Source organism: Microtus oregoni, unplaced genomic scaffold (assembly GCF_018167655.1).
Source record: "Microtus oregoni isolate MIOR12 unplaced genomic scaffold, Mior012 000074F_ref0000038, whole genome shotgun sequence".
NCBI lineage: Eukaryota > Metazoa > Chordata > Mammalia > Rodentia > Cricetidae > Microtus > Microtus oregoni.
The window spans coordinates 6,069,031-6,096,165 of record NW_024544004.1 but is presented as its reverse complement, the minus strand read 5'-3'; the positions used below and the strand labels follow the sequence as shown (position 1 = coordinate 6,096,165).

General features: G+C 39.7%; 1 protein-coding gene across 1 annotated transcript in view; it reads right to left on the bottom strand.

The window, feature by feature from the left end:
- Nucleotides 1–23,663, bottom strand: part of LOC121441321 (peroxiredoxin-4-like) — a 45,394-nt gene extending 21,731 nt beyond the window's left edge. Inside the window, exons 1-6 of the mRNA XM_041642453.1 lie at nt 23,462–23,663; nt 21,366–21,677; nt 18,114–18,231; nt 15,619–15,735; nt 13,971–14,093; nt 12,225–12,355 (exon numbers count right to left, since the gene is read on the bottom strand). Coding sequence (XP_041498387.1) covers nt 12,225–12,355; nt 13,971–14,093; nt 15,619–15,735; nt 18,114–18,231; nt 21,366–21,677; nt 23,462–23,663 — 1,003 coding nt within the window. The remainder of the gene's footprint in view (nt 1–12,224; nt 12,356–13,970; nt 14,094–15,618; nt 15,736–18,113; nt 18,232–21,365; nt 21,678–23,461) is intronic.
- Nucleotides 23,664–27,135: the final 3,472 nt, after the last annotated feature.

Sequence of the window (27,135 nt, the reverse complement as noted above, 5' to 3'; positions counted from 1 at the left end):
GCAAAGGCTGTGTCGCAGGAACCTACAACCACACACCTTCCCAAGTGCAATGGATCGACAGATCCCATGCGGTGCAAAGGCTGTGCAGGAGGAACCTACATCCGCACACCTACCCAAGTGCAATGGATCAATCAACAGATCCCATGGGGTGCAAAGGCTGTGCAGGATGGAAGCCCTAAGCATCTCTTAGTGCTGACAACCATATCTGGGGGAAGGAGCCACACTCCAGGGTAGCTAAAGCCTGAGAGATTATAACCTTGTCCCAATATAGCCTTATCCCTATTGGTCTGGGCTTGAAGGCAGCAAACCAACCACAGGTACAACACACAGCCATCCAGGCAGCTTGCCAAAAACATGCCCACGGAACTGAAAGCACAGGGACCCTTTCACTATCCTAAAAGGGCCACTTTAGACTTATAACTCAAGGTTTCTATCGGTGGTAAAAATCTGGGGAAATCATGGCGAACGGGCATCGCCTTTGGGAAGGCTGACAGGCTTCTCCTTCTGTGCTCCACCTTCCCCTGGATCCACGTCATCAGGGATGTTAGCAGGAACTTTCTCCAGCGACTCAGCCTCATCCTTAGGAACTTCCTTGATCATGCGTGTCAGCCGGCTCGGAACCCAAAGCGGAGCCTCTTGGCCCTGTGGAAAAACACATACAGCTCCCCTGGATCTTGCCACCGCAAGATCCGGTCCATACCATTTGTTATCCAATACATCTTTCCACATCACATATTCCTTTTGTTCCATAGGGCCTGCTGCATGCTTTTCAGCTGCTGCAGTACTCGACTCATTAAGGTTAAAAAGTTAAGTGTGAAGAGAGCAAGGGAGATTCTTTCCCTGGGGGAAGCGGATTCAGCTATTCCCCCTTTTTGTTTTTGTAGAATTTCTTTAATATTTCTGTTGGCTCTCTCCACAATACCTTGTCCTTGTGGATTGTATGGAAGACCCGTAATGTGGGTCATTTGGAGCTGTGCGCAAAAGGCACGAAATCCATGGGAGGTATATGCCGGGCCATTGTCTGTCTTTAGGCGTAGGGGTTTTTCCCAGGCAGCCCAGGCCTCAAGGCAATGTGTTTTTACATGAGTCATCTTTTCTCCCGCTAGAGGCGTGGCATGAATAATGCCAGAAAAGGTATTCATTGATACATGTAAATATTTTAATTGTCAAAATCAGGCAGATGGGTAACATCCATTTGCCACAACGCATTAGGTTGCAGCCCTCTAGGGTTAACCCCAACATTAGGGGGGTATAAAAAGTTCACACATGAAGAACAGGCTTTAACTATATCTCTGGCTATCTGTCTGGAAATATGAAATTTTTTTCTAAGGGTATTGGCAGGCACATGCCAAAGCTTATGAAAATCTCGTGCTAATTCTACAGGGTCCGAGACGACCAAAGCCATGGACCGGGTAAGGCAGTCAGCCAAATCATTGGCTTCAGACATGGGTCCTGGAAGCAAAGTATGAGCCCGAATATGTCCAATGAAAAAGGGATTATCCCTTTGTAAAATGCATGCTTGAATTTGACATAAAATATTGGAAACTGTACTTGAATTTTTAACAAAGGCAGCCACCTCCAATGAGGCAACAGCATTTACCATATATTTAGAATCTGAAAATAAATTGAAGGGTTCTGAAAATCTTTTAAAAACTTTTAGCACGGTCATACATTTCGTGACTTGTGGGGAATCAGGTCGAAAATCAAGCAAAATGGGTTCCCTACCTTGAATTACTATGGCACCTTTGCCAGTTTTGGAGCCATCAGTAAAAACAGTCAAGGCCATATTAATGGGCTTTTTAAAGGTAACCTTAGGAAAATACATTAAGTTTCTTTCCACAAAATTTAATATGGGATGTCTTGGATAGTGATTATCAATAAGGTTAGGAAAAGCGCAAACCAAAACAGTCCATTCATTTATTGTAGCTGCCAATGTCTCCACCTGTCCCTTGGTATAGGGAATAATCAATTTATCTGGCATGGTTGCAAAAGATGTTAAGCAATGTTTTATCCCCAATACCGCTTGAGAAGCAACCAACTCGGGATAATATTGAATGGCTTTGGTACCTGAAGAATTACCATGGATCCACCATAAAGGGCCATCTTGCCATAGCACCCCAGTAGGGTAATGTGCAGTTTTTAAGATACATAAGAATATGGGCAAAGCAGGATCAACTCGACACAATTGTGCCTTAGTCATTGCTTTCTCCACCTGTTTTAAAGCCTTTTCAGCCAAGGGGGTCAAGGTTCTATTAGAATTAACATTTGGATCACCTTCCAAAATAGAAAACAAGGGCAACAACTTTGCCCGGGGGATGTTTAAATACCCCCTAATCCAATTAATATCCCCCAATAATTGTTGAAAATCATTAAGTGTCCTCAAATGATGGGTGCGAATGGAAATCTTTTGAGGGGTCACCGTCAAAGGGGATATAATTGCCCCCAGAAATTTTATAGCAGTAGTCTGTTGGATCTTATCAGGTGCCAAGACCAGGCCCCAATGGCGTAGGGCCATAGCCAAATATGGAGTTGTTTATAACCAACAAGACAGGATGTCGGCGCCATCTTGTAATGGCGATCCTGTCCGGCTCACTACAGTTTTGGACCAATTCTACTAAAGAATATATCTTGATATATTTTATTTTTAAATTTTTTTATATTTTATGTGTTAAAAACACTGTATGCAAGGACATTTTATAGGCCTGGAGGACTGAGCATAAGACTCAGTGGTACAAAAATCATAGTGGTATGTATGAGGTCCTGAGTTTGAACACAAGCACTTTTTACAAAAAGACGTTTCAGAGAAATAATAGTCATAAATTTTACAGGTTAACAAAACATTGTGAGATGTCCTATGTTTTGCAAAGTTAGGGTTAAGATAGAAAACAATCTTTCAGAAAAGAGTGGCGAATGTTTTTGAGAAGGTATCATAACCTAAAAGCCTGTTGATAGATGGAAGGTTTAGTAGGTAGCATTATATGTACTCTTGGACAGAAATGCTGGCGGTGAGGGTCCAGTATGGGACGTGATTCCTTTTGTGAGAATCTGGAGACTAATAAATCATGATAATTGGCATTGATGCTAAAACACAGCTATCCCCACAAAGGGGAAAATATTGTATTTTGGAGCCAAATATTAGCAACGGTACATCAGAACAGAGATTTAGGTCTTCCCGAATAGTCAAGTTTGAATGAGGTAACAATTGCACAAACTTTTTATAGTACCAGAACAAATAAAAGTAACAATTTAAAGCACTTTTCAGATATATTGATGGGCATATCAGGTAGAGGGTTATATCATGCCAGGGAGAACTTTGTAGGACTTGCTTCAGTGGTTCTCAGCCTGTGGATCATGACCTCTTAGGGGCCACATATCAGATAGTTACATTGAAATTCATAGCAGTAGCAAAGTTACAGTGATGAAGTAGGATCAAAAATGATTTTATGGTTGGGGTCACCACAACCTGAGGAACTGTATTGAAGGGTCCTAGCATTAGGACGGTTGAGAACCACTGACTTAGACATTATCTGACAGCCCCTTAATAAAAAGCTAGGGTTTTGTTAATACATTGCAAAAGACCTTTAAAATCTGTTACAGAGTGACAGCAGGGGTCGGGTGGGTGTGTGGGTGGCAAGGAATGATTATTAAATATATAGGGTAAAGATAGCCCAAACTATTTAGGTCCTGGAAACAAACATTCCAACCTCACTACATTATTAAAATTTTAATCAGTTATAGTTTGCAGACACAGCTTTGTTTCTATGAATTCTTGTATAAGTTAGGAAGCTCAGAATGCTGGCATTAGTTAACTGGAAAATACATATTCGACAGAAGACTGGAAATGCTACATATTACTGCTCTGAAAAGAAATGCCTAACATATTTCCTAGTTTACCCACATTTCAGATCATCTACTGAGTGAAGATTTGACTTGTGATCCTGCTATGGCACGGTTTGACCTTAATCTGCCCAGGCAACTATTAAACACTAGCTTCCTATTTTCTGTGATACATTGGCAGCTAGCTACCTTTAGGCATTTTCAGACTTGCCACAATTGATATCTTGGCTCCTAATACTTTTTAACGTGTCTGAGTGTTTTGATTGCATGTATGTGTGTGCACCATGTGCATGCCTGGTGCCCTTGTAGGCCAGAAGAGGTGTGAAATCACCTGGAACTGCATTTTCTGATGGATGTGATCTACCACGTGGATGTTGTGAACTGAATTCTCATCCTCCATAACAGCAGAAAGTGAAGAACCTCTCCAGCTTGGGTCCTAATTCTTTTTCGTATAGCTTTCTTTTTTAGTAGCATTTGTCAATTATATACAATGTTTCATAACCTTTTCACACATGTCTATAATACAGTGTAATCATATTCACCCCCAATCACACTTTTGTCCCTTTCCCACCTGTCATTGGCCTTGTTTACAGCAGCACAGCTGTGTTCTTCCTAAAACCACATGACCTAGATCAGTGAGTGTACCATTGCCATAAATTGTCTCCACCCACCCCCTGGCAACCATTAACTACCTATAGCTCTTTAGGGAGGGGGCTCATGAGCTACTCCCCCAAAGCACCTGTTTCCTGTGCTCATGGAGGGGTAGGTCATGTTGCTTCCTTGGCAGGATCCTTGGCTTCTATCCACTTGATGCTAACAGCTCTTCTTTATGGGTGCTGGGGATTGAACTCACGGCTTCATGCATTCTAAGAATGTATTCTATGCCTCAGTCTTCTGCGACTGAGCTCTGCCACAATTACTTTTCAAACTCCAGGACAACTCTTAGGATTTAAAAGAATAATCTCTGGGCAGAAAAATCTTAGTACCTGCCCAAAGGAGACAGAAAACGACAAAAAGCCATGCCTACCACAGGATGAACAAATGGTGACAAGGCAGAGAAGAGGAGCTGTATAAAAAGCGTGAAAAGCCCTGAAGCACTACAGAAAGTACAGTTAAGCTCTGGCCACTATCAGAGAGAAACAACAGCAGAAAACATTGTAGGCTTTTTGAGCAAGGTGAGCAGCTCCAACAGAAGAACCTCAGGTGGCTTTTAGGGACTGTTCTAGGGGGCAGGAATTCTGGAAGGAAAAGTCCATTGACTCATTAGAGGGCTAATTATTCCTCCCAATTAATTAGCATCACTTAAGGTGAGGCAGCCATTCTGTAGGGTATTTCTTTGGCCAGATAACTGGCCTGCCAAACTGGATTTTTTTTAAGTATATTTTAAAATTTTGATTATGCATGTGTATGTCCACATAAGTACAGGTGCATCAGGGGCCAAATGCATTATATCTCCTGCAGCTGGAGTTACAGGTGATTGAGCCATATGACACACGTCCTGGGAACTAAAGTCTGGTCCTCTGCAAGAACAGTAAGTGTTCCTAAGTCCTTAACCATCTCTTCAGCCCCTCAGATTAATTTATGAGGAGACAATGACACAATTCTGCTGGAGATGGGTTTCATTCTTTTTATAAGTACACTTTTTGCTTTGTTTGTTTTTGATATTACAGTAGTTCCCCCTTCCGTTTTCTCTCTACAATCCCTCCAACACACCTCTTCTTTTGCTTAGGTTCCATTTTTAGCTAAATGGCAAAATCGTTCTCTTTATGGGCCCTTCATGCTCCTGTAACAGTTCTCTGACTAGGCAAACTTGAAATCATTTGAGAAGCAGACCAAGCACATTTTAGCTTGAAAAAGTGTCTCTAGTCACTGCTGTGACCGAGAATGAAACACCACCCTCACTTCACTAAGCAGCCCTTTTCTAGGTGAGGGGAGGTTAGCATCTTCTGGAAACAGTTTCTGGACAGTGCCCAGGGTCTGTCCTTTCCAGTACAGCAATGGCCATCCTTTTGAATCACTTTCTCCCTGGGTTTTGTTTACAGTGTCATATGGGTCTGTGGACTTACACTAATTAGTTTAGAACGGACAAGAAAGGGAATAGTATTTAATTAATAGGATATTTGTATCAGTTTCTATGAAAATTCGTGAGCATAAGTATATTTTTATTTGGATCAACTCTGCTTCAGTAATCAAGATACTGGACTCCTACAAAGCAGAAATTTGTCATCTGGTCATTTTTATGCCAGGTGTTTTGATGATCAAAAGTTGTTAAATGTTGACATGCACATTAATAACTAGCTCTGTTGAATAGATCCAAAAAATACTGTTTCCTACCTAAAATGAACAAGAATGTGTAAAATTTCACAGAAACTATTGATGAAGAAGTTAGGTCTAACTGTTCTGGGTTCAAGCCTGATGCTGCCTATGCTAGCTAGATATGTTAACATTGGATAATTTACCCGAGTTTCTTTCCTCATCTTACAATAAACAGTTGTGATAATAAAATGAAAATGTGTCAGGCCTCCTTAATACAGTGCCTGCCACATGGTATGGACGTCATAAATGGCAGTTATGTTGATTATGATTTTCGCTCAATTCATTATTTCTTACTTTAGAAAGGGATGCTAGCCTGGCGGAGGTGGGACACGCCTTTAATCCCAGCACTCTGGAGGCAGAAGCAGGAGGATCTCTGTGAGTTCGAGGTCAGCCTGGTCTACAAGAGCTAGTTCCAGGACAGGCTCCAAAGCTACAGAGAAACCCTGTCTTGAAAAACCAAAAAAAGTAAAGGTAATTCTATTTTATGTTTAATGTCTACATTCAACGATAGATAAGATTGGACTATGACATAGATTTTGATAGTAACTAAGAAGTCACAATGGCAAGCCAACATGGTAACAGCACAGTGACCTTTATTGAGAAGGTCCAAACATCACAACTGAAGTATTTTTCAGTTCAGTTTGTCGAAATACTTCAGTTTTCCAGCTGGATCTGGGATTATCTGTTAAAAAAAAAAAGAAATCATTCATTTAAAAAAGCCAAAGTACATTATAAAGAGTTTGGCCTTAATTACCCTACTCTTGACTAAGGAAGATGTAAGCATTTATTTTGTATTCTGAATCCAATTACGTATTATGTTTATGAAAACTGGAATTGTCCTATGTATAATCTCAGAAGCAAGTAATACATTTCCCTATGAATTAACAATATCTGTACCAGAGCAACCCAAATTTTGCTTTCAGCTCTTTTTTTGGTAGCCAAGTATTCATGGTGCATTTGAGCCAGATCAAATTAAACTGAAAGCATGGCAAGGGGATGATGTACTTTAAAATGTCTTTGGTTATTAGATGATATTATATAATAATCTGAAAAGGGAGCAATGTGTACATTAAGGGTTTATCAAATGAACTTTTAGAGGTTTTCGAGTACTGGGGGTTGAACCTAGGCCCTTTAACTGTTAAACAAGAACATTATCACTGAGGTGTATCTAAAGCTTTGTTCAAAGTTTAGCTTTATTGAGATAGGACCCTACTGTATTTTTCTATCTTTGTTTTGAACTCCTGAACGTCTGCTCCTCCTACCTCAGCCTCCAAAGTAGCTGGGATTACAGTTTTATATCACAGAGCCTGGATCAGAATGCAATGTTTTATAATCTGAAACTGCAAAAGGAACAAAAGATACCAGCACAGACAAGATTGTAAATAATTCAGTGAATGAGCACTCTGAAAGGAAAAGAAATTCCTGCAAAAAGAATCTTAAGATGATGTACATTTATGCTACCTTGAGCACTAGATATATTAAATGATAAATTTGCATAAAGTGGTTTATATTTGGTTGATTGTACAGGCTTACACATATAACTTTGAATCGGGGGTTTAAAAAGCATTTCTCCTTTAAGATAGTAGCAATTTCGTATGCAGGTGTATAACAAACCACCTGTGACAAAAATAACATTCCAGGTATATTCTGAGTATTCAGTTCCCAAACGATTAGTGAAAACTCCCTAAAACAGATCCAGTAGAATTATGATAAGATAAATATTATACATTTCAGGAAATATGCTATCTATGATATTAACTTTTAGAGGACATAAACTTCTTTAAGAATTTGGTGGAGGCCATGGATTTACAGGAAAAATGTGCATGTGATAGCATATACTGTATTTAATTTTATTGACAAAAATAATTGCATGTATTTCTGGGTTTGTTCCTTTTTTCAACAGGCACTTACTGAGCACCTGCTTTATGACAATTATTTATACAATTTCAGACAGTATGCACAAATGAATTAGGTATCTATTGTCCCCTGTCTTAAGATTCTGTGTATTCTGGCATTTTAGACTGTTAGGGTTCTTAAAAACAGGTTGATGGGATGGATAGTGAGTGGGGCTCGTATGGAGCGCAGTGCAAAACCTTTGAAGATGACATCTAGCTGAAATATGAGTGAAGAGGAAGAGCTAGCCAACCACACAGAGGCCAATACAGAAAGAACATCAAAGGGGTTGGCAAGATGGCTCAGTGGGGAAAAGCCCTTAACATGTAAAGCCCTAAGGCATGATCCACTTTCAAAACAGAGAAGAGTACATCTGAAGACTTTCTCCATTTTGAGAAAATTCCTTCCTTCCTTCCTTCCTTCCTTCCTTCCTTCCTTCCTTCCCTTCTCCTTCCTTCCCTTCTCCTTCCTTCCTTCCTTCCTTCCTTCCTTCCTTCCTTCCTTCCTTCCTTCCCTCCAATATTCTTTTCCTAACTACCGTTTGATTCTCAGAAGATAAAAATCTGAAAGATTTTAGACATTATTTAAGAAAAGACACATGCAAGTTTCCAAGTCATTCTAGCCAAAGGCTACTTCCAGGACTGTTCATAAGGTGTACCAGTATCCCTAAGAGAGGAAGTATATGTGTTTGAATCTTTCTTTTAACACCATTAGCATCAGTGTTCATTAAAACCAGATTTTCTTCAAACATTTCTCCTCTGAGTGCTTTGCTTGGGATAGTTTCCTTGGCTCACAATATAGGAAGAAAATTCGTATGCATCTATAAGGTTTTTCTCCTACATATCTACATTGCCCTTTTGGTTCTCCATCTTTTTAAAACAGTGCATTTCTCTGGACAGTTAGCCTTAAAAATCACAATATAATCCATATTATGACTTCTCTACTTTATCTGCTCTCCCACCAGCCCAGGGAATGTCTGCAGCATGATTTATTCCTAACCATGATACCTTCGTTTCGGGAATCAGGACAGTCTGAATATAAGGACAGATTACATTAAAGCTGGCATACATTTTTGACTCTGGCCAAGCCTTTAACAACAAAATCAACATGACTTACTGTTTCATTACCAGGTTTCCAGCCAGCAGGGCAGACTAAAAGGAACAAAAATAAGAAAGAGGCAGTTAAAAACAGTTTAATTTTTTTAACAACTCCTGAACCTGTTTCCATATTAAAGAAAAATCATATTAAACAATGCAGACAAGCAAGCCCTTGTCTTCTATTAGCTTGTCTGCTAGTACTAAAGAATTTTATTCATTTATTTTATTAGAAGGCAGCTTATCTATTTTAATTTTACAAATTATAAGTACTTACAGATAAAATACGAAAAATAAACTAGATACCTATACTAAAATTGGAAGATCATGGAATCTGATGCACTAGAAACCCTAGGTGAGGCATCCTCTTGAGTTTATATATGCGACCAATAAGATTATCTGGCTTAGACCCTATTATATTGTATGCTCCTGCCAAGGTGTGCTGTTTGTCAACAGACTTTACAATGTGCTGAGCCATGGATTTAGCTATATTTTCTATACTCCCAAATCTAGTTAAAGTATACATTTCTGGGTTCAGGGTAAGGTAGATGTATGCATATATTGTGGGATTATTAGATCAAACTAATTAACGTGTGTCTCACCTCACATAACTCATTGTTTTTAAAGTAAGGTCACTTAAAATTTTCTCTCAGTTGCTGAAGAGCTGGCCCAGTGGTTGAGTGCATACTGCTCATCAGAGGACCTACCTGTGTTTGGTTCCCAGCATCTGTACCATGTGGATCACAACCACCTATAATTTTGATGTCAGGGGATATAACTTCTGGCCTCTGTAGGCACGTGGACATACACTTACAGAGACATATTAACTGACACAAATGCGCATTTTAATAAGATCTACTCTCAGCAATTGCAGTTTTACATTTTTTTTCTAAGACAGTGTCTCACTGTGTAGTTGTGGCTGGCTTGGAACTCACCATGTAAGTCTGGCCGGTCTTGTGTTTACAGACTTCCACCTATCTCTGCCTTCCGTGTGTTGGGGTAAAAGTGAGACCCACCACACTCAGCTCAGCAATCACATTGTAAAAGTATATACAATATGCTTTACTTTAGCAAAACATGACTGCTTTCTATTTAGTTACTGCTGAAACCCGTGAAGGATGAACTGATAGATTATTGGTGTGATGCTGAGTAATCCTAAGGATTACATTAATTCAAAAAGCTAAATCAGAATAACAGCACTGTTTGTCAGAGCCCGAACCTGGAAACAACCTAAATGTCTGTCCACCAAAGAATGGATAAGGAAAATGTGGTACATCTACACAGTGGAGTACTACACAGCAGAAAAAAATAACAACATGATGAAATTAGCAGGCAAATGGATGGAGCTAGAAAACATCATACCGAGTGAGGTAACCCAGACCCAGAAAGACAAATACCATATGTACTCACTCATAGGTGGCTTTTAGACAAAGTAAAGAAAATCAGCCCACAAATCACAATCCCAGAGAACCTAGATAATAATGAGGACCTTAAGAGAGACATACATTGATCAAATAAATCTACATGGGAAGTAGAAAAAGACAAGATCTCCTGAGTAAATTGGGAGTCTGGGGACAATGGGAGAGAGGTGAAGGGGAGGACAGAGGAAGGGAGGGGACCACAGAAAAATGTAGGGTTCAATAAAATCAATAAAGTAATAATTAAAAGGGAGACAAAAAAGAAATGGCATGACCATAAGCTACTTGGGAGGAAAGGATTTTTTCCACTTCCTCTTTCACATCACATCCCATGTTTGAAGAAGTCAAGGCACGAACTAAAGCAGCGGCCATGGAAGAGTGCTGCACTGGCCTGTTCCCCATGGCCGGCTCAACTTGCTTTTTAAAATAGCACCCAAGACTACCTGCTCAAGGGCACCACTGCTAACATTTACTTTGGTCCTTCCACACCAATCATTAATCAAGACAATATCCCACAGACTCACCTACAGGTCAACCTGATGAAGGCACTTTCTCAAGTGAGTTCATTACAAAACAATAATAAAACAACTAAGTAGCTAAATATAAGAATGAAATATATAATAAAATTTACATTACTAACTATTGCCAGTTGGTACTACATTTTAATAGACCTATAATTTTTAAAATTCTAGGAGAAATTTTTTTACGTTTACCTAAAGGGACTATGCAAATAAGGAATGTATTTGTATCTTGTTATAGTTAGCAGAAGATGGTAGTGATATTTGGATATATCATTTAAATTAAGAATTTTGCTTGGTAAAAGAAATCCAAGTTGAAAACCATAATCAGAGTATGTGTAAAGCATTCAAATTATATTAAGGATAAGAAATTAAATTATGCCTCTGCCCATTACACACAAGCACATATAAAAATTAAAAAAAAAAAGGATGCGCAGGAGGTTGAAGGCCCCACCAAGGGTCCTATTACTGTTGTTTTGCTCCATGGACAAAATGTCAAACTGCCTTCTAACAATGTCTCATGTTTACACACATAGGTAGTGCTGCTCTCAGTCTTCATCTGAAAAACTACTTTTTGTAGTTGATGCAGTTAATGCATAGATTCGTAACTTGTCAAAGGGCTGAGAATAAGAGACTGTTTAGGACTGAGCCCTAAAGAAGACATCTATCTCCAAGAATCAGGGAACATGTTGGAAGATGGACAAGAACAGTGTATGAGGAGGAATGTTAGGAAACTATGTCTTCTGGACATGCACTTGTACTCATGATTCCAGCACTTGGGTTTACCTGCACAAGACGGGCCTATCGACATTCTAGCAGGGGTAAGGGGAGGGCAACATAAGCCCTACTCCTCGCTGGGCCATTTGATGGGGGAAGGAGTATCAATTTCTTCAGTGGTATAGCTACTACATAAGTTGCCCAGGGTTCAGAAAATAACCCCACCTCTACTCATACTCATGCAAGCAACCCTGATTAACTCCATGGGTGACAAACAGAAACCCAAACTTAGGAGGGATTTTAGTAGAAAGAAGACTTTTGGTGGGAGAAGTAGATAATAGGGTAATGAGGGGGTGAAAAAAACCCAAAATTCATTATAAACATGCATGATACTGTCAAATAAAATATAAGGTTTTAGACAAGAAAGGCACCTTCTCCATGCTTGTCAGTGTACTGGAAGGCTTGAACCAAACGCAGTGTCTCGTCCACTGATCTACCCACGGGAAGGTCATTCAGAGTAATCTGCCTCAGGACGCCTTTGTCATCAATAATAAAGAGGCCTCTGTAAAATACAGGGATGGTAAAAGTGATTCCATTTCTTCTCAGTTAAGGTAAGTATTGTGCTGTACAGAGTCAGCAGTATTGCCACATACACTCCTGTCCCCCATAGTAGACGCTTTTGGATTATCACTGTTAAATCATAGTTTGAAATTTCTGTTTTGAGGAACTGGAGAGATAGCTCAGCAGTTAAAAGAACATGCTGGTCTTACAGAAGACCCAAGTTCAATTCCCAACCGCATCCTAACTGCCTTCACCTCCACTTACAGGTATCTGTTACCTTTTTCTGAAGGTACATTCCTTCACAGAGAAAAACATATATACATTAATTTTGAAAATCTGTTTTTGGATGAGGGGTCCTTTCCATCTTTTAGGATTTATAACCAGGTAATGGAGGTGTTTAACCCTTCCTTGTGAGTCTCTAGGTAGTTAATGGTTGTTTTCTTCTGCCACTGATAAGGTGCCCATGGTCCTATAAACCACCCTATTCAAATTCACTGGAACACATACGTGTCAATAAAGACATGAAGATAGATGGATTAGGAGAGAATCAGCAGGAATGGGACAAAAGAATATATTGGGGAGTTGAGTATGATCAAGACACTGTCACTATCTACATATATAAAAATATAATGAAATACAGTATTTATATATATATAAAAAATTAATGTATGTTTTTTAAAAAAACTTTATCTGGTGGCCCATATCTTTGTTCCCAGCACTGGGGAAGCAAAGGCAAATAGATCTTTGTAAGTTGGAAGTCAGTCAATTCCAGGCTAACCAAGTAAGTCTCTTTCCCTTTTAAGGAAACAATCCTTCCCTTTTAAGGGAAAAAAAATCCCTTAATCTGACTTTAAATAATCCCAATTCTTGGGGGAGCAGAGGCAGGAAGATTAGGTGTTCAAGGTCATCTGTAACTATGTAGTTCAAAACAAGGCCAGTCTGGGCTAAGACCTTGTCTCAAAAAAAGCTATCTGTAAAAATCAAAGGGCAAATTCTTTGTTAGGTAATATTACTCAATAAGTGTTCAACAACTTTTAACTTTTTAATGCTCAAATTGCCCTTTTATCAAAGAATTCTATTTGTACTTACTAGTTTATATACAAGCTACCAGCCTGGTCTATAGAGTGAGTTCCAGGACAGCCAGAACTACACTGTCAAAAATCAAAACTCAGAAAGCTGAAAAGGCTGCTGGATGTGATCCTGCCTTAGTCTTTCCAAAGATACAGGTGTGCAAAGTACTAAGTATGCTTTAGAAAAATATTACTAGAGCCAGTTCAGACAAAAAGAAAACAGGAAGAATAATGGGGTCAGGAGACCCAGATACAAGTCTGGTTGCTGTTATTAACTTATTTTCTAACTGTGACTCCATTTCTAGTCATCCACACATCTGCTTATTTTATTTGTAAACAGAGGTTGTTGAAGCCCTCTAGCTTTAACAGTGTGCAACTCTAGTTTAAATAGGACATCAGCAGTTTAAAGACTATTTACAACGTTCCTGCAAATAGAGCAAAGATATTTTTGATCAAAGTATCTATCTTCTAACTCTGAAGTACCACTTATTTCTAGGAAGATGATAAATGTTCTTGGAGTTTTTTCAAAATGTTAATCACAGGTACCTAAGAGTGTGGCCTGAGTCCTCGAGGTATACACCATAGTCCTTTGAGATCTGATGGTTCAGGTCCGAAAGAAGTGGAATCCTTATTGGCCCCAGCCCTCCCTGTCTTCGAGGGGTATTAATCCTGTAACAGACAGAACATCAGCCCTCAGATATAAATGACATATTAAAAATCAACTCTTTCCACACATGAAAGTACATAAATACAGGTATATACATATACTCCCTTTATAACAAAAAACAGGCTACTGTACTTTCTATTTTCATGCTTTTTTTCCCACTAGGTAGTATATCCACATCCTTTAAGTACTAAATGTTGATACACATAGCATTTTTAATGTATGAAATACCATATCTTATAGATCCCTATTGACAGACATAAAACTGTATTTTTCTTGAGGTCTGCTGCACTCATTCTGACATGTCTGTAGAAACCTTTGCTAGTATTAGTATAAAACTTATCTGTTTAAAAACAGAGCCCCAATTTCCCAGAGAAAACAACACTGGAGGCCTGGAAAAATGGCTTGGTGATTAAGTGCCCTATTTGCTCTTCCAGAGGTCCTTAGTTTAATTCCCAGCACCCATATGTTGGCTCACAATCACCTATAATGAGATCTGATGCCCTCTTCTGGCATGCAGGTGAACATGCACATAGAGCATGCACATATAAATAATAAATCTTAAAAAAAAGAAAACACCTAAATTATTTAAGTTTTCCCTTAGTTTACATGCATTTTAACCGTAGAAAGATTCAAAATCATTACAAAAATAATAAAGCAAACGAACAAGAAGATTTAATACTCTTCTATACTTACAATTATAGCTCTCCAACCAATTGAACTTTGTCCTGTATACTATTCAACATTTTAATGTGTCTATAAAAATTGCCAGTGAGGAAAAACACTTGTGCATGTATTTATGAGTTCAATGAATTGAACATTACATTTTAAAAATCAAAAGAATTCTCAATAATCTTCACCATGTGAAATATTTTCAGCCCAACACTACTGACATTATTCAAAACTCATATATCCATACACTTTTCAGATTTTGAGACATGTTGCTCAGCTGCTCTCCAGGAATGCTGAACCTTAAACTATGTCTGAGTGCCATTTCTTCACACCTTTAGTAACATTGAGGTTTTTCCTTCAATCTAGGCCAATGAGACAAGTTGAAATGGCATATCTTGTCATTTTAATTAGCAGTTCTTTACAGTTTGTTAGTTAAAATATCTTCTCAGGATAATACATTTTTATAAGTTACCTTTAGCACCAATTTTTTGTCTTTGGATTTTGAGACAGGATCTTACTTTGTAGCCTGCATTGACCCTGATCTCACAGAGATCCTTCTCTTTCAGCCACACTAGTCTAAAATTATTTTTTTTAAATATTTATTTATTTATTATGTATACAATATTCTGTCTGTATGCCAGCCCCTCTAAAATTAATTTTTAAAAATGACTGCTTTTTGAAAACTATAAAAACTAATGACTGAGCTAACACAGTCATAACTATGTAACAGAAGTGTTTTAATTTTTCTTCACACTAAGGATATCCAAATTATTATAACATTAACATATTAAGAGCATCTGCACATGACTAGGAAATAAATCTACTCATTTTATCCCAGACTTAAAGCAGAACACTGACCAGGCCAGGTGGGTAAACTGAGAGTCAACAGAGCATGCCACCACTTCAGTATTTATAGATCTGAATTCTTCAATTCGGTCACCAAAAGCGATGATTTCAGTTGGACATACAAATGTGCTGAAAGTTGAAAAAAGAAAATAAGTGAGTATTCTCAAAATAAGCATACACCTATATTTTCAAACCAGTGTTTGTTTATTATAAACACTTTTGAGTATATAAAAACTTACCTTAAGGAGAGAGCAGATACATGAGTTTTCTCTAGCTGAAATTCTAAGACAGTATTTAATTAAATATTCTAAACAAATTTTGAGTTTTCAATTGCTTTTCAACCAATTTTCTTTTTATATTTTAATTGATCAGTGTGTGAGCAATGCTTCCTTCTTCCTCCCAATAGCATCCCCATTTCATAAGCTTTCAATATTTTGTAGTTTAGTGTGTTACAGATTTCAAAGGATCTAAGTTATATTTATATCATTTTGCTTGTTTTTCTTATTCCTATGGGCTAGCCTCCTCTACATGTAACTTACAGATGAGGCAATGCTCTTTAGTCCTACCTTCTGCTTCTGGATAGTTTTTCTTTCACCTTGTGTTCCAGCCCCATGTAAAATACACCTGGGGTAATATAGAATTTTAGCAGAACAGTTGAGAAGACATTATTCCAGGCAGTATTTCTTTGAAAAGTTTTCTTATCACTTTATGAGTGTTTTGCCTGCATGTATGTCTGTGTCACATGTATGTGCTTCGTACCTGAGGAGGTCAAAAGAGAGTATGAGGTCCCATGGGACTGGAGTTACAGAGGGTTGTAAGAGTCTATGTGGATTCTGGGAATTAAGCATGGATCATCTGAAGAACAGCCAGTGCTCGTGACTGCTAAGCCATTTCTCCAGCCTGACTGGGGAGTAATTTTTCAAACTATGGTTAAACTAATTTAGTGAGCTGGAACCAATGTTAAAATATAAAAATGACAAAACATTATACATAATGAGGATAGTTATTTATTAAACATTTATATATATATATGTATACACACATACATACATACATACATATATATATATATATATATATGCAATGTCTATCTTCAGTAGCGATATTCAATCTTGAAGCTAGGTTTTCACCTTGAATTTTCAGAAAGGGACCACTTGGGAGAGCCAAATTGGAGAGGAATTTGGGAAGGTGGTTATTTACCACTTTGTATGAAAGTTTTTCAGTATTTTGACATCAAGCATGGCTGAGCTTGGGCTGAGAATGAATGTTACCCTGTGTACATATCGATGTGTATTGGGTGACAATGAAATATGTAATTCTTAATGTATGGGTTATGGCCCAAAAGATTGAAAAACATGGATCTAGGGAAAAAGTTTCTACTTGAGTTCAACAGTGGATTTAAAAATAATTCAGTTGTTGAAACACAGCACTGCCATGTGCAAACAAATAGTTCTAACTGTCCCCGACAACCTGGGTGACAAAACATTCTTTCATCCAGTATTTTCTAAAAAGGTTAATGGTAGATTCTACCTTCTTTCTTATTATCTCAAGAAATCTACATCTGAATTCCATTAGAAATTAACTTATTCTTTTAGTTAATAGAGCCAGAGCATAGGCTTATTAGAGAGATAACTTCTTTTGGGTTTAAAGCCCTAATTTTATTAGAATTCTTTCCACTTGGCTTAGTACTGAAGGGTTGGCAAACTTTGTTCTACTGGTCATATCGTGCTTTTTAGTGGTGAATTTTCTCTGCAGCAAAACAGCAATCATGCATGTATATTTTACCTATAGGAATACGGGACAGCAGCACAGAGATAACAAGATTAAAATCTCTTACTCTTCTTTGTCCTATAGAGAAAATGCTAACTCCTGGCTTACAATGTTTAGAAATGAATTTAATTCTCAACTATATTGTTCTAGATTCATCTTATTGGACAAAGAAATGTACAATGACATAATTAAAGGGACCTTTTTGCTGTTTTTTGTAACACCCCCAAAAAATTGAAATAGAAAAAAATAACAGGTTGATATAACTAATTCTCTCTTTGTTGCTTTCTTTTTACTCTTTTCATGAATAAGGCAATCTCAGAATTGTATGTTTCAAAATAAACTCCTTGATGTGCATAACTACAAGACAATTTATGACTGACTTTATGATCATCCAAAAAAATGCTATCAGAACTGCTACAATCAAAAAGTATTACTATATATATTAAAGAGATATTACAATGTACAAATCTCAGGAAAATAATACAGCAAATAAAGATAGCAAAGCCTTTAACGCAAACAGAACTATGTATTAACTCTTGCATTAGCTACTAGCTAAAATATTATCAGTCTATTTTCTTGCCTTTGTGACTCAAATATGTGGTAGATATTACCTTTTTTCTCTCAGCTTGCCTTATTAAAAGAACCATCAGCTGAAAAACAAATTCTGTTTGTTGTCCTTGGATAACAAATGACAAAGACTGGCATTTAACTAGTGATTACTTGCATGTATTACTTACAAATCAAGTGGGTAGAAGAAAAACACCAAGTATTTCCCACGATAGTCAGTCAGTTTGAGCTCCTTGAATTCTCCGTTTATCACAGCTGTTCCTTCCCAATAAGGTGCTGGCTTGGAGACTAAGAAAGAAAAACATAATCTTCTATAACACAGAAAGTTGTTGGAATGGCAAAGGACAGCTTTAGAAAAAACACTGAAAATTGAGGCTTCTAAAGCATTAGACTTCACTGGCAGCCTGGAAGCTTACAGACTTCTGAGAACTCGGAACAATAACTTACTGTTAGACGATATAAGATGCATAGAATTATAAAGGAAGCCAACTTCCCTGAAATGCAACATATATGCATTTAAAAAGCTGGTGATGTAGTAACAGCTGTGTGTTCATTCCCAACACTTTCAAGGTGCAAGATGTGGGGGTGATCCTATAACTCTGTAAGCTAACTTTTGACAGGATTCCTGTAATAGCTATCACCCAGCATGAGAAAGTCTGTGTCCCAATGGGTAACAGGTACTAGCAAGTACTTCAGGAGTGAGAGTGAGTTGTCGCCCACAACTGTAATAGGAGGAAATGCTAAGTTTCAGCTGGGTGCTAGTGAAAAAAAGACTTGTATATATAGAATTTTTTCTAATTACTATAATTATTAACACATATAAACTGAATGAAATTAGAAAAATGTTTCTGCCCATGACCAAAAAGCCTTACATTTTATCCTTGTATTAAATCCTACTGGCTATTTCCATTACAGCTCCTTCAAGTTATCCCAGATTATGGGAGGGATAGTTTTCCTAGAAAACTTTCAGAAAGGAGACACCCCTCACTCCTTTGAACAGGTTTCAAGTGACCTGATGCAAATTCAATAGTGCTGCTTGTAAGGGCATGCTGACACTTCAGCTAGTACCCTTTGATAATTATGTACCTTCAGGCTGTTGACACATTCAAATAACACTTTTAAAACCATTATATATATACTAAGATCAATACTTGCTTCCAAGTTGAACTATAGTTTTTAGAATCAAGACTTCATAATTCTGTATAAAAGCCAGCATTAATAGTTGTTCTACAGAGACAAAATGAAAATCAATTTCTTAGTGAAGTTAATATATAACATGTGATTTCTTATCTTCAGACAGAACTACATAATATAAATAATCCTGGTCTTACTAAAAAAAAAAGCCAGAAGACATAATCTGAAATCTGCTAAAGTTTGTATATTTTATATTCATTACTTCAAATGCTTAACTAAGAACGAGGTTATAATAATTTTAAGGACCTGTTATAACACTCCTTAAGGATCTTACACAGACAGAAAATCATGTCAGGAAAAGAAATCTTGCTTTGAAAACTGATGTTTGCAAATGTTTGGCTTTGATTAAGTAATTGTAGTTATTTTGATAAGATTTTTAAATAAAATTCCAAATAAAATTTTAAATAAAATTCTTTACCTATTAAAAAACAAAACAAAAACCATGGTGATGCACATCTTTAACCCCAGCATTCAGGAGGCATAGGCAGGTGGGTCTCTGAGTTCGAAGCCAGCGTGGTCTACTAAATGAGTTCCAGGACAGGCAGGGCTATATAGAGAGATCCTGTCTCAACCAAACAAACAGCAATGTCTTAAATGCATTAGCATAATGATTCTGGTAAACAGAGTAATGAAGGCAAATTTAAATCCCCTTTCTATCATCAGTTTAACTACTGTTAACATTTTGATCTTTCCCTCTCTCCAAACAGAAATCTGGGTCACGGTGCACATCTTTTCCTCTCACTGAAAATGTAAATTATGACATTTTTATGTTATTAAAATATTTGAAAAAATAGCCTTAATTGCTCTATAATATCCCCTTTTATGAATAAAAATTCTCATTTTCTCCAATTTTAGATCAGCCTGTATATGATACAATTATACAACAATTACATAAAAATTTGAAAGAATTTTGGTAAACAGAAAGCTACTATAACTACCAGTTTTTTTTCTTTTTTACTTCCAAATACAGCTTTGGAATGGCTTTGTTTCCAACAGGAAGCATATTTGAGTAAACACATTTCAGAATATCTTCCTCAGGCAAGTGAAATCAATGGGACTTGGAAATATTATTGTTTTAAAGCAAAAACTGGCTTTCTAAAACAGTTCCAAAGTAGTTCTACTATAAAACTACAAAAGTTGAAGGAGGTAAAACAGCCTTTCTCATTCATTGCATGTGGTAGCAACATGGCATTATCTCTGGAGGTTCAGAACTGGGAAATAGCCTTGTGTCGTGGGCACATCTGTAAACTCGGCTCTCTGCAATGAAGCACGAGTTTGAAGCCATTCTGTCAGATCTGTCCGGACCGTATACTCAAAAAGCAGGCCACAAACTAGCAAGTCTAACTATTTTTCCACCAAACACTAGGACATAATGTGCTGCAACAACCAAAATTCAAGCATACACGTACAAAATGTCAAATAATCCCTAGAAGTGGGCTAGGGAAAAGCCAGTAAGACACGGGCTTTGTCTGGATGCTCTGGTCACTTCTTTTTGGCAGTCTTAATATCCAGATGCAACAGGCCAAGACTTTCTCAGTGTCTACTTAGTCTGACGTGTCTTTTCTGAGAGTGGCCACTAGCTTCAAACACTGGACAGAAAGACAAATAATGAAAAGCCCAGTTGGCAGTACCATCAACCCAATAAACCCAATTGTACCACTTCCACTCCCAATCCCAGTTTCCCTCCAAAATACCCTATAATAGTCTTCATTTTTTTTAGAAATATCAATATCCTCTAACTGTTCATATTTTGGGGAGATGACTTTCAATAAAAATCTTTGTATGTTACAAAAAAAGTTTGACCTTCTGAACATTTTGTTTAGCCACTTCCCTGCTTAATCAAACTCTGTGAATCATTATTCAACTTCTCAATGAACTCTCTCCCCTGGAACAGACAGGGCTGCTTCAGGCATTTTCGGACATTTAAGAAAGTCTTTTAGTTTGCACAACATCCTTCAAGCCTGCAAGCCCGGGACTAGGAACACCCCCATTTGAGGCTTTAGGGGTAACCGCTACCTCTCCCGAAATCTGATCAGAGGAAACCATCTTTCTTCACACCAGGAACCCATCCTCACACCCACAAAGGCAACGGGGTGGACCCAGAGCTCTGAGGCAGCCTTGGGGGAGCGGCCCAACTCCAGCCCCACCCTTCCATAGCATCCACAAAAAGGGTCTAAGTATTCCCGAGTTTTTCCCCATTCACCCAACCTCCGCAAGGCACCACCTACTCTTGGCTTTGCTTAGATGCAGGGAGTGATCTGCGACCGAAACCCGGGACACCTCTCCCGGGTACACTTGTCCACAAGAGTAGAAGTGGCACTCATTTTCCCGGGTCCGGAACCGCTCCTCCGCCTCCAAGCCCTGCAGACCTTGGGTCCGCAACAGAAACAGCAGCAGCAGCGGCAGGATCAGCACCACCTTTCGGATCCAGCGACGGGACGGAGTAGTCGAGTCCAGCAGCTTGGACCGCGCCTCCAAGACCGAGCGAGCGCGAAAACACGTCCCCCAGCTTAAGCTTGGAGTCCCCCGACGCCAAGCGGCTAAAATGGCGCGCTAGAGACCACGCGAACCAGGGCGCGGCCTCGCGAGACTTGCTCCGCCCCACTCCGCCCCCCTGCCACGTGGGCGCATGCCCCGCCCCGCACCCCCACGAGTTTCTGCGCCTGCGCCATACAGTGGTCCAACCAAGCAGAAATGTTTTCCGAGCTTATCAAAGGCGTCTTTCAGGGTGGGGATGGGGCTGGGGGTGAGTGGCGACCCAAGTGCCGGTGTGCTTCCACGTCCATCACTATAACAGAGCTTCCCTACCCCTCACTCCATCTCTTTAGAAGTTCAAGTAACCTATATGCTTGTGAAGGACTGGCAATATATACTTTTCGTTATTTCAAGACACGGTTTCTCTGTGTGGCCATGGCTGTCCTGGAACTCACGCTGTAGACCAGGCTGGCCTCGAACTCACAGAGCTCTGCCTGTCTCTGACTCCTGGGTGCTGGGATTAAAGGTGTGGGCCACCACAGCCTGGCTGCAATTAATACTCTAGTTAAAGTCACCTTCATACATGTTGTTGGTTTTGTTTTTGAGAGATCACGCTTGTGTGCACTTAGGGGACAGTGTGAACAATATAACGTGGAATGTGGTCACTTGCTTATTTTCCAGTCAAGACCTGAAACCCCTCCTAGCTCAGTGCAAAAGCGCAATTTACCCTTTTACCCATTGTTGCGTTGCCTCTACCCATGACACACTGCTGCATGCCCTGCCACCATTTAGTGACTGCCCCAGCGCCAAGAGGCAGTCCCACCATTTTAGCTTCTCAAGGACTGAATTGTGACGTCACCTGTCAGCTCCCTCATGCCCTAGTGCTGCTTTCAGGCACTCCTAACCACAGCTCTATTTTAGACCCTGACCATCTTCTAGTCACATCTTTTTAAAAATTATTATTATTAATGATCGTTATTTTGCGTTTTTTGAGAGAGGGTTTCTCTGTTTAACAGACTTCTGGCTGTCCTGGAACTCAGTCTGTAGACTAGGCTGGCATTGAACTTACAGAGATCCGCCTGACATTTTATTTTAAAGGGTGTTTTGTCTGAGGTGTCTGTGCATTGCTTGTGTGCCTGAGGCTCATAGTAGCCAGAAGACAGCACTGAAAGATTCCCTGGAGCTGGAGTTACAATTATGAGCTGCCATGAGGGTGCTGGGAATGAAACCCTTGTCCTCTGGGAGAGCAGCCAGAGCTTTTAACTACTGCCATCTCTCCAGCCCCCTAATTCCATCCTTAATATAAGAATTTTGAATATGGGCCGTTATTGTGTCTGGTCTCAGTTCCTCTACCCATGTTTGACCTAGTAATCTTCAAACCATACTTTCCCAAAGCACAACTGACATGCATTATACCACTCTATTAGTCCAGTAATCTTTTCCCTGTAGTGCGATCTATTAATGTAGTTCCATGATTTCCCTCTCTAGACCTAGCCTTTTTTTTTTTCAGTTTGGTGAAAACTCAGAGATAAAAGGGTCTAATTTAAAACGCAATATGTTCTGACTAGCCTTTCTCTTGGAGCAGGAATTAGAGGGCAAAAAGACATTTTGGTGATTTAAGTGTGTCCCAAGTGATTATATTTTAAGATCAAATGTGGTACCAGGGTAAGGGATGCAGCAGAGCTCAGTCTTAAAGCTCATGTCCAGGAGATTCTGGGTTCAGTTCTCAGAAACGTCGCAGCTCACCATGTCCCACTCCCTGCCGCCACCCCCCCCCCCACTTTTCCTCAGGCTTCCCCCACTTGCTCCCAGTACCTCCATCTTCCCGCTGAGAGGAGAATATACTTACCCATAACGTTGTCCTGCAGCTCCTCATTTTCTTGAGATGCATAGATGATAGGCCTCTGACGTGGTAGCTCTCGTTCCCATTCTTCTCCTTCCCCAGCCTCCTGCTCAAAGTGGAACGGAAGTGGGGCCCTAGGGGCTCGAATTTGAGTCCCAGAGACTCGATTAAGGCTTATGCCCCATCGCGGGCGGCTGCGGTGATCCATGACGACTGGTGACTGTAACACAGTCCCTAGCCTTAGTGAATTCTAGGCCCTGAGTTGGGCCTCTTAGTTTAAACCTGAGGGTTTTTTTTTTTAAGCTGGGAGAGAGTGATATATCCCTACACCTCTTTGCCCTAAACTGAGCTGAGATGCCCCACTTGGTCGCAGGGATTGCTCACCAGCTGGGCCCCAGTGAACCCCTGCCCACTGGGGAGAGTGACCAGGTTGGCCACCTCCCTGGCACTCTGTCCCTCAGCTGCTCTGAAATCTCTTGTTAGCTGGCACTCTGAGTGTCACTTGCTCTGAGGCCTTTCAGCCAATGATATTTGAGCAGACATTATGCTGTCATAGTAGCATCCACCATGAACCTTGAAGAGGGGACCTTGCCCTCAAGGCACCCACCATCCAGCTAGAGTCAGTTACTCACTAAAAGTGGAATACCATCAAACATGAGGGGGTGTTCCTAAATATCACAGATATTAATCAGAGGTCATCTAAGTATCTAGATATTAGCTTGATTTGCCCACACATAGCTTTTTTACTTCTCACGGGGCCCTACATAGTACAGATGCTGTGAGAAAAGCATACACCCTTGTATGATTGGCAAAGATGCAATATATCCTGGTGGAATTCATATCTGATAGGCATGGGTACCCTTGCAGGTTCCACTATGGATCTCAGAGTGCAGGTTCTAATCATATCCAGTTTCATCCCTCTGTCTGGTAACTTAAATACTCCCTTAATGTACCAGGCCTTTAGTGCCCTACACCTGTGCTGGGGTCCTTTTAATTCCATTTCTGGAAACACTGACTGTTTTGTTGTTACTGTTGTTGTTTGCTGGTGGTTCAGGTTGTGCCCACAGCTGCCCTTTACTTGTTTATTTTATTGTTCACTATAGTTGGGGGCTTCATCCTCAGCCTCTAGATTTTAGTAGTCAGATACCGGTTCCTGTAATACTTTGCTTAAAGACAACAGAGGCTATGCTTTGTGACTCTTTTTGTCATTTTGTGGAGTTAATGGGTGAATGAAAACAAGGACATGGCCACTCCAAGGCATGGTGGAGTTGAAGCTTTTTATTGTAGCTATGAGGTAGAGAACAGTCAGAGGCATTTGGAAGGGTCCAGGCTGAACCAGGCCATGAGAGGAGAGAGACAGGGGAAGAGCTAGAGAGGAGCAAAAGAGAGGACCAGAAGAGAGCAGAAAATCAAGAAAACCAGGAGGTCAAGATAGCATGTGGCCAAATGGCTGTGTTATATAGGGATCAGAAGATGGCCGAAGAGAAGCAAACCTTGGGTTGGAGAGGTTTAGGGTAGGGAATGGGTGAGGAGTGCTGAGAGGAGGGAGGGCTCTGTAACAGGTCCTTGTGATGTTGAGAGAACCTGGTGGCAAGTCTTGATATGTTCATAGAAATCTCATTGTGTTCCTGATTTCTTTAGGACCTAACCAAGGGGAAGTCGCGGAAGTCAGGGAAGTTACATTTGTCCCTCTCTCATTCTAGAAGGCATTTAGCAAGTAGTGAGCATGCTGAGACAGCAGTTGAGAGGATGCTGAGATAAGCTTTTTGAAAGGGCCATGTAGTCTATGGCCACACCATCCTAAACACATCCCAACAAATCTGACAGGGCCATGGAGGAAGAAACCAAGGTCTCCCCTGAAGTACCATGGCCATCTTGCCAGCCTTGTGAACATACAGTCTTGAAAGCAGTTATAACCATGTTTGATTCTGGTGACTGCAGCCTTGTTTGACATCTTGACTGCAGCTACATGAAACACCTTAGGCAAGAATCTCTGCAATTTACTTGTCCCTGGAATTTATGACCCATATAAACCGAGTTTCATGAATATTTATTACTGTTTTAGTCTAAAAGAACAAAGCCTCATTATGGTTCCCATATTGCTAGTCTTCATATTCATGTTGAATAATGTCAGAGTCAGCTTAAAAAAGTAAGCATTCAAGGGCCAGAGAGTTGTTTCAGTGGGTAAGGGTGCTTTCTGTGCTAACCCAACAACCGATTCTGATCCTGCATCTTATTTTGCTTTCTATTTCTGTGGTAAAACACCATAACCAAAAGTAGTTTGGGGAAGAAATGTTCATTTGGCCTACACAGTCCAATCATAATTTATCATAACAGGAAGCCAGGGTAGGAACCTAACCTGGAGGCAGGAAACTGGAGGCAGGAAGTGAAGTAGAGACCATGTAAGAATACTGCTTACTGGCTCGCTCCCCATGGCTTGCCCAGCCTGCTTACTCATACAGTACAGCACCACAAGTCTAGAGGTGGCATTGCCCACAGTGGTCTAGGCCGTCTCACATCAATCCTTAATTAAGAAAATGTCACACAGAATAAACTACAGATCATCTGATAGAAGCGTTTTTTCTGTTTCTTTTTTTTTTGAAGTTTTCTGTTACCAGATGACCCTAGTTTGTGTCAAGTTTACAGAAACCTAACCAGCACATCCCAGAAACTACATTAAAAAATCAGATTACAGTGACACAGTGCTCTTAGAATGAGATGGGAGGCCAGGTAGCCTGAAGTACATAGTAAAGACAAGAGTTATCCTGTCTCAAGATAGAAAGTGAAGAAATAATTCCTGAAGTCATTCTCTGATTTCCACATATTTATGATCATGTATACACACACACATACACACGCATACACATACACATACATGTGCTTGCTTGCACACAAGTTTAAAAAGAGGTCAAATGAGTGAAGATAGTATAAGGTCATCAGCAAAGGCTCATAGAGCAGGAAATCCCAGCTCTTTGTCTTACACCATTACCACATTGAAAGCAGTCCCTTGACCAATATGGTCAAATTCTGACACCCATCTTTTGTATAGGAAGGCAAGGCTTGTTAGTGGGAGAGGATATGAGAAAGGCCAGTTTCAAACATGATTTTCACCTTAATTAATATTTCTTTTTTTCTTTTTGTTATTTCTCTTTTTAATACAATATTTTCTCACTTTACATGGCTATCCCTGTTCCTGTAATACTTATCCCCGCCTCGTCCTGCTTCCTCCAACTTCCCCCAACCCCTCCTTCCATCCACTCCTCAGAAAGGGTAAAGCTTCTCATGGGGAGTCAACAAAGTCTGACACTTCACTTCGAGGCAAGACCAAGGCCCTCCCCCCTATATCTAGGCTGAGCAAGGTATCCCTCCAAAAAGAATGTGCTCATAGATACCAGTTCAAGCACTAGGGATAAATCCCAGTCCCACTGCCTGTGGCCCCACACACTGTTCAAGCCATGCAACTATCCCTCACATTCAGCGGGCCTAATTGTAGGCTCACCGGCTATCAGCTCAGGTCAGCTGTTTCTGTGGGTTACACCATCATGGTCTTGACCCTGTTGCTCATATTATCACTCCTCCTTCTCTTGGGCTGGTCTCAGGTAGCTCAGATCAGTGCGTCACTGTATATCTCTTCATCTGTTTTCATCAGTTGCTGGTTGAAGGTTCTATTTGTTCTCAGA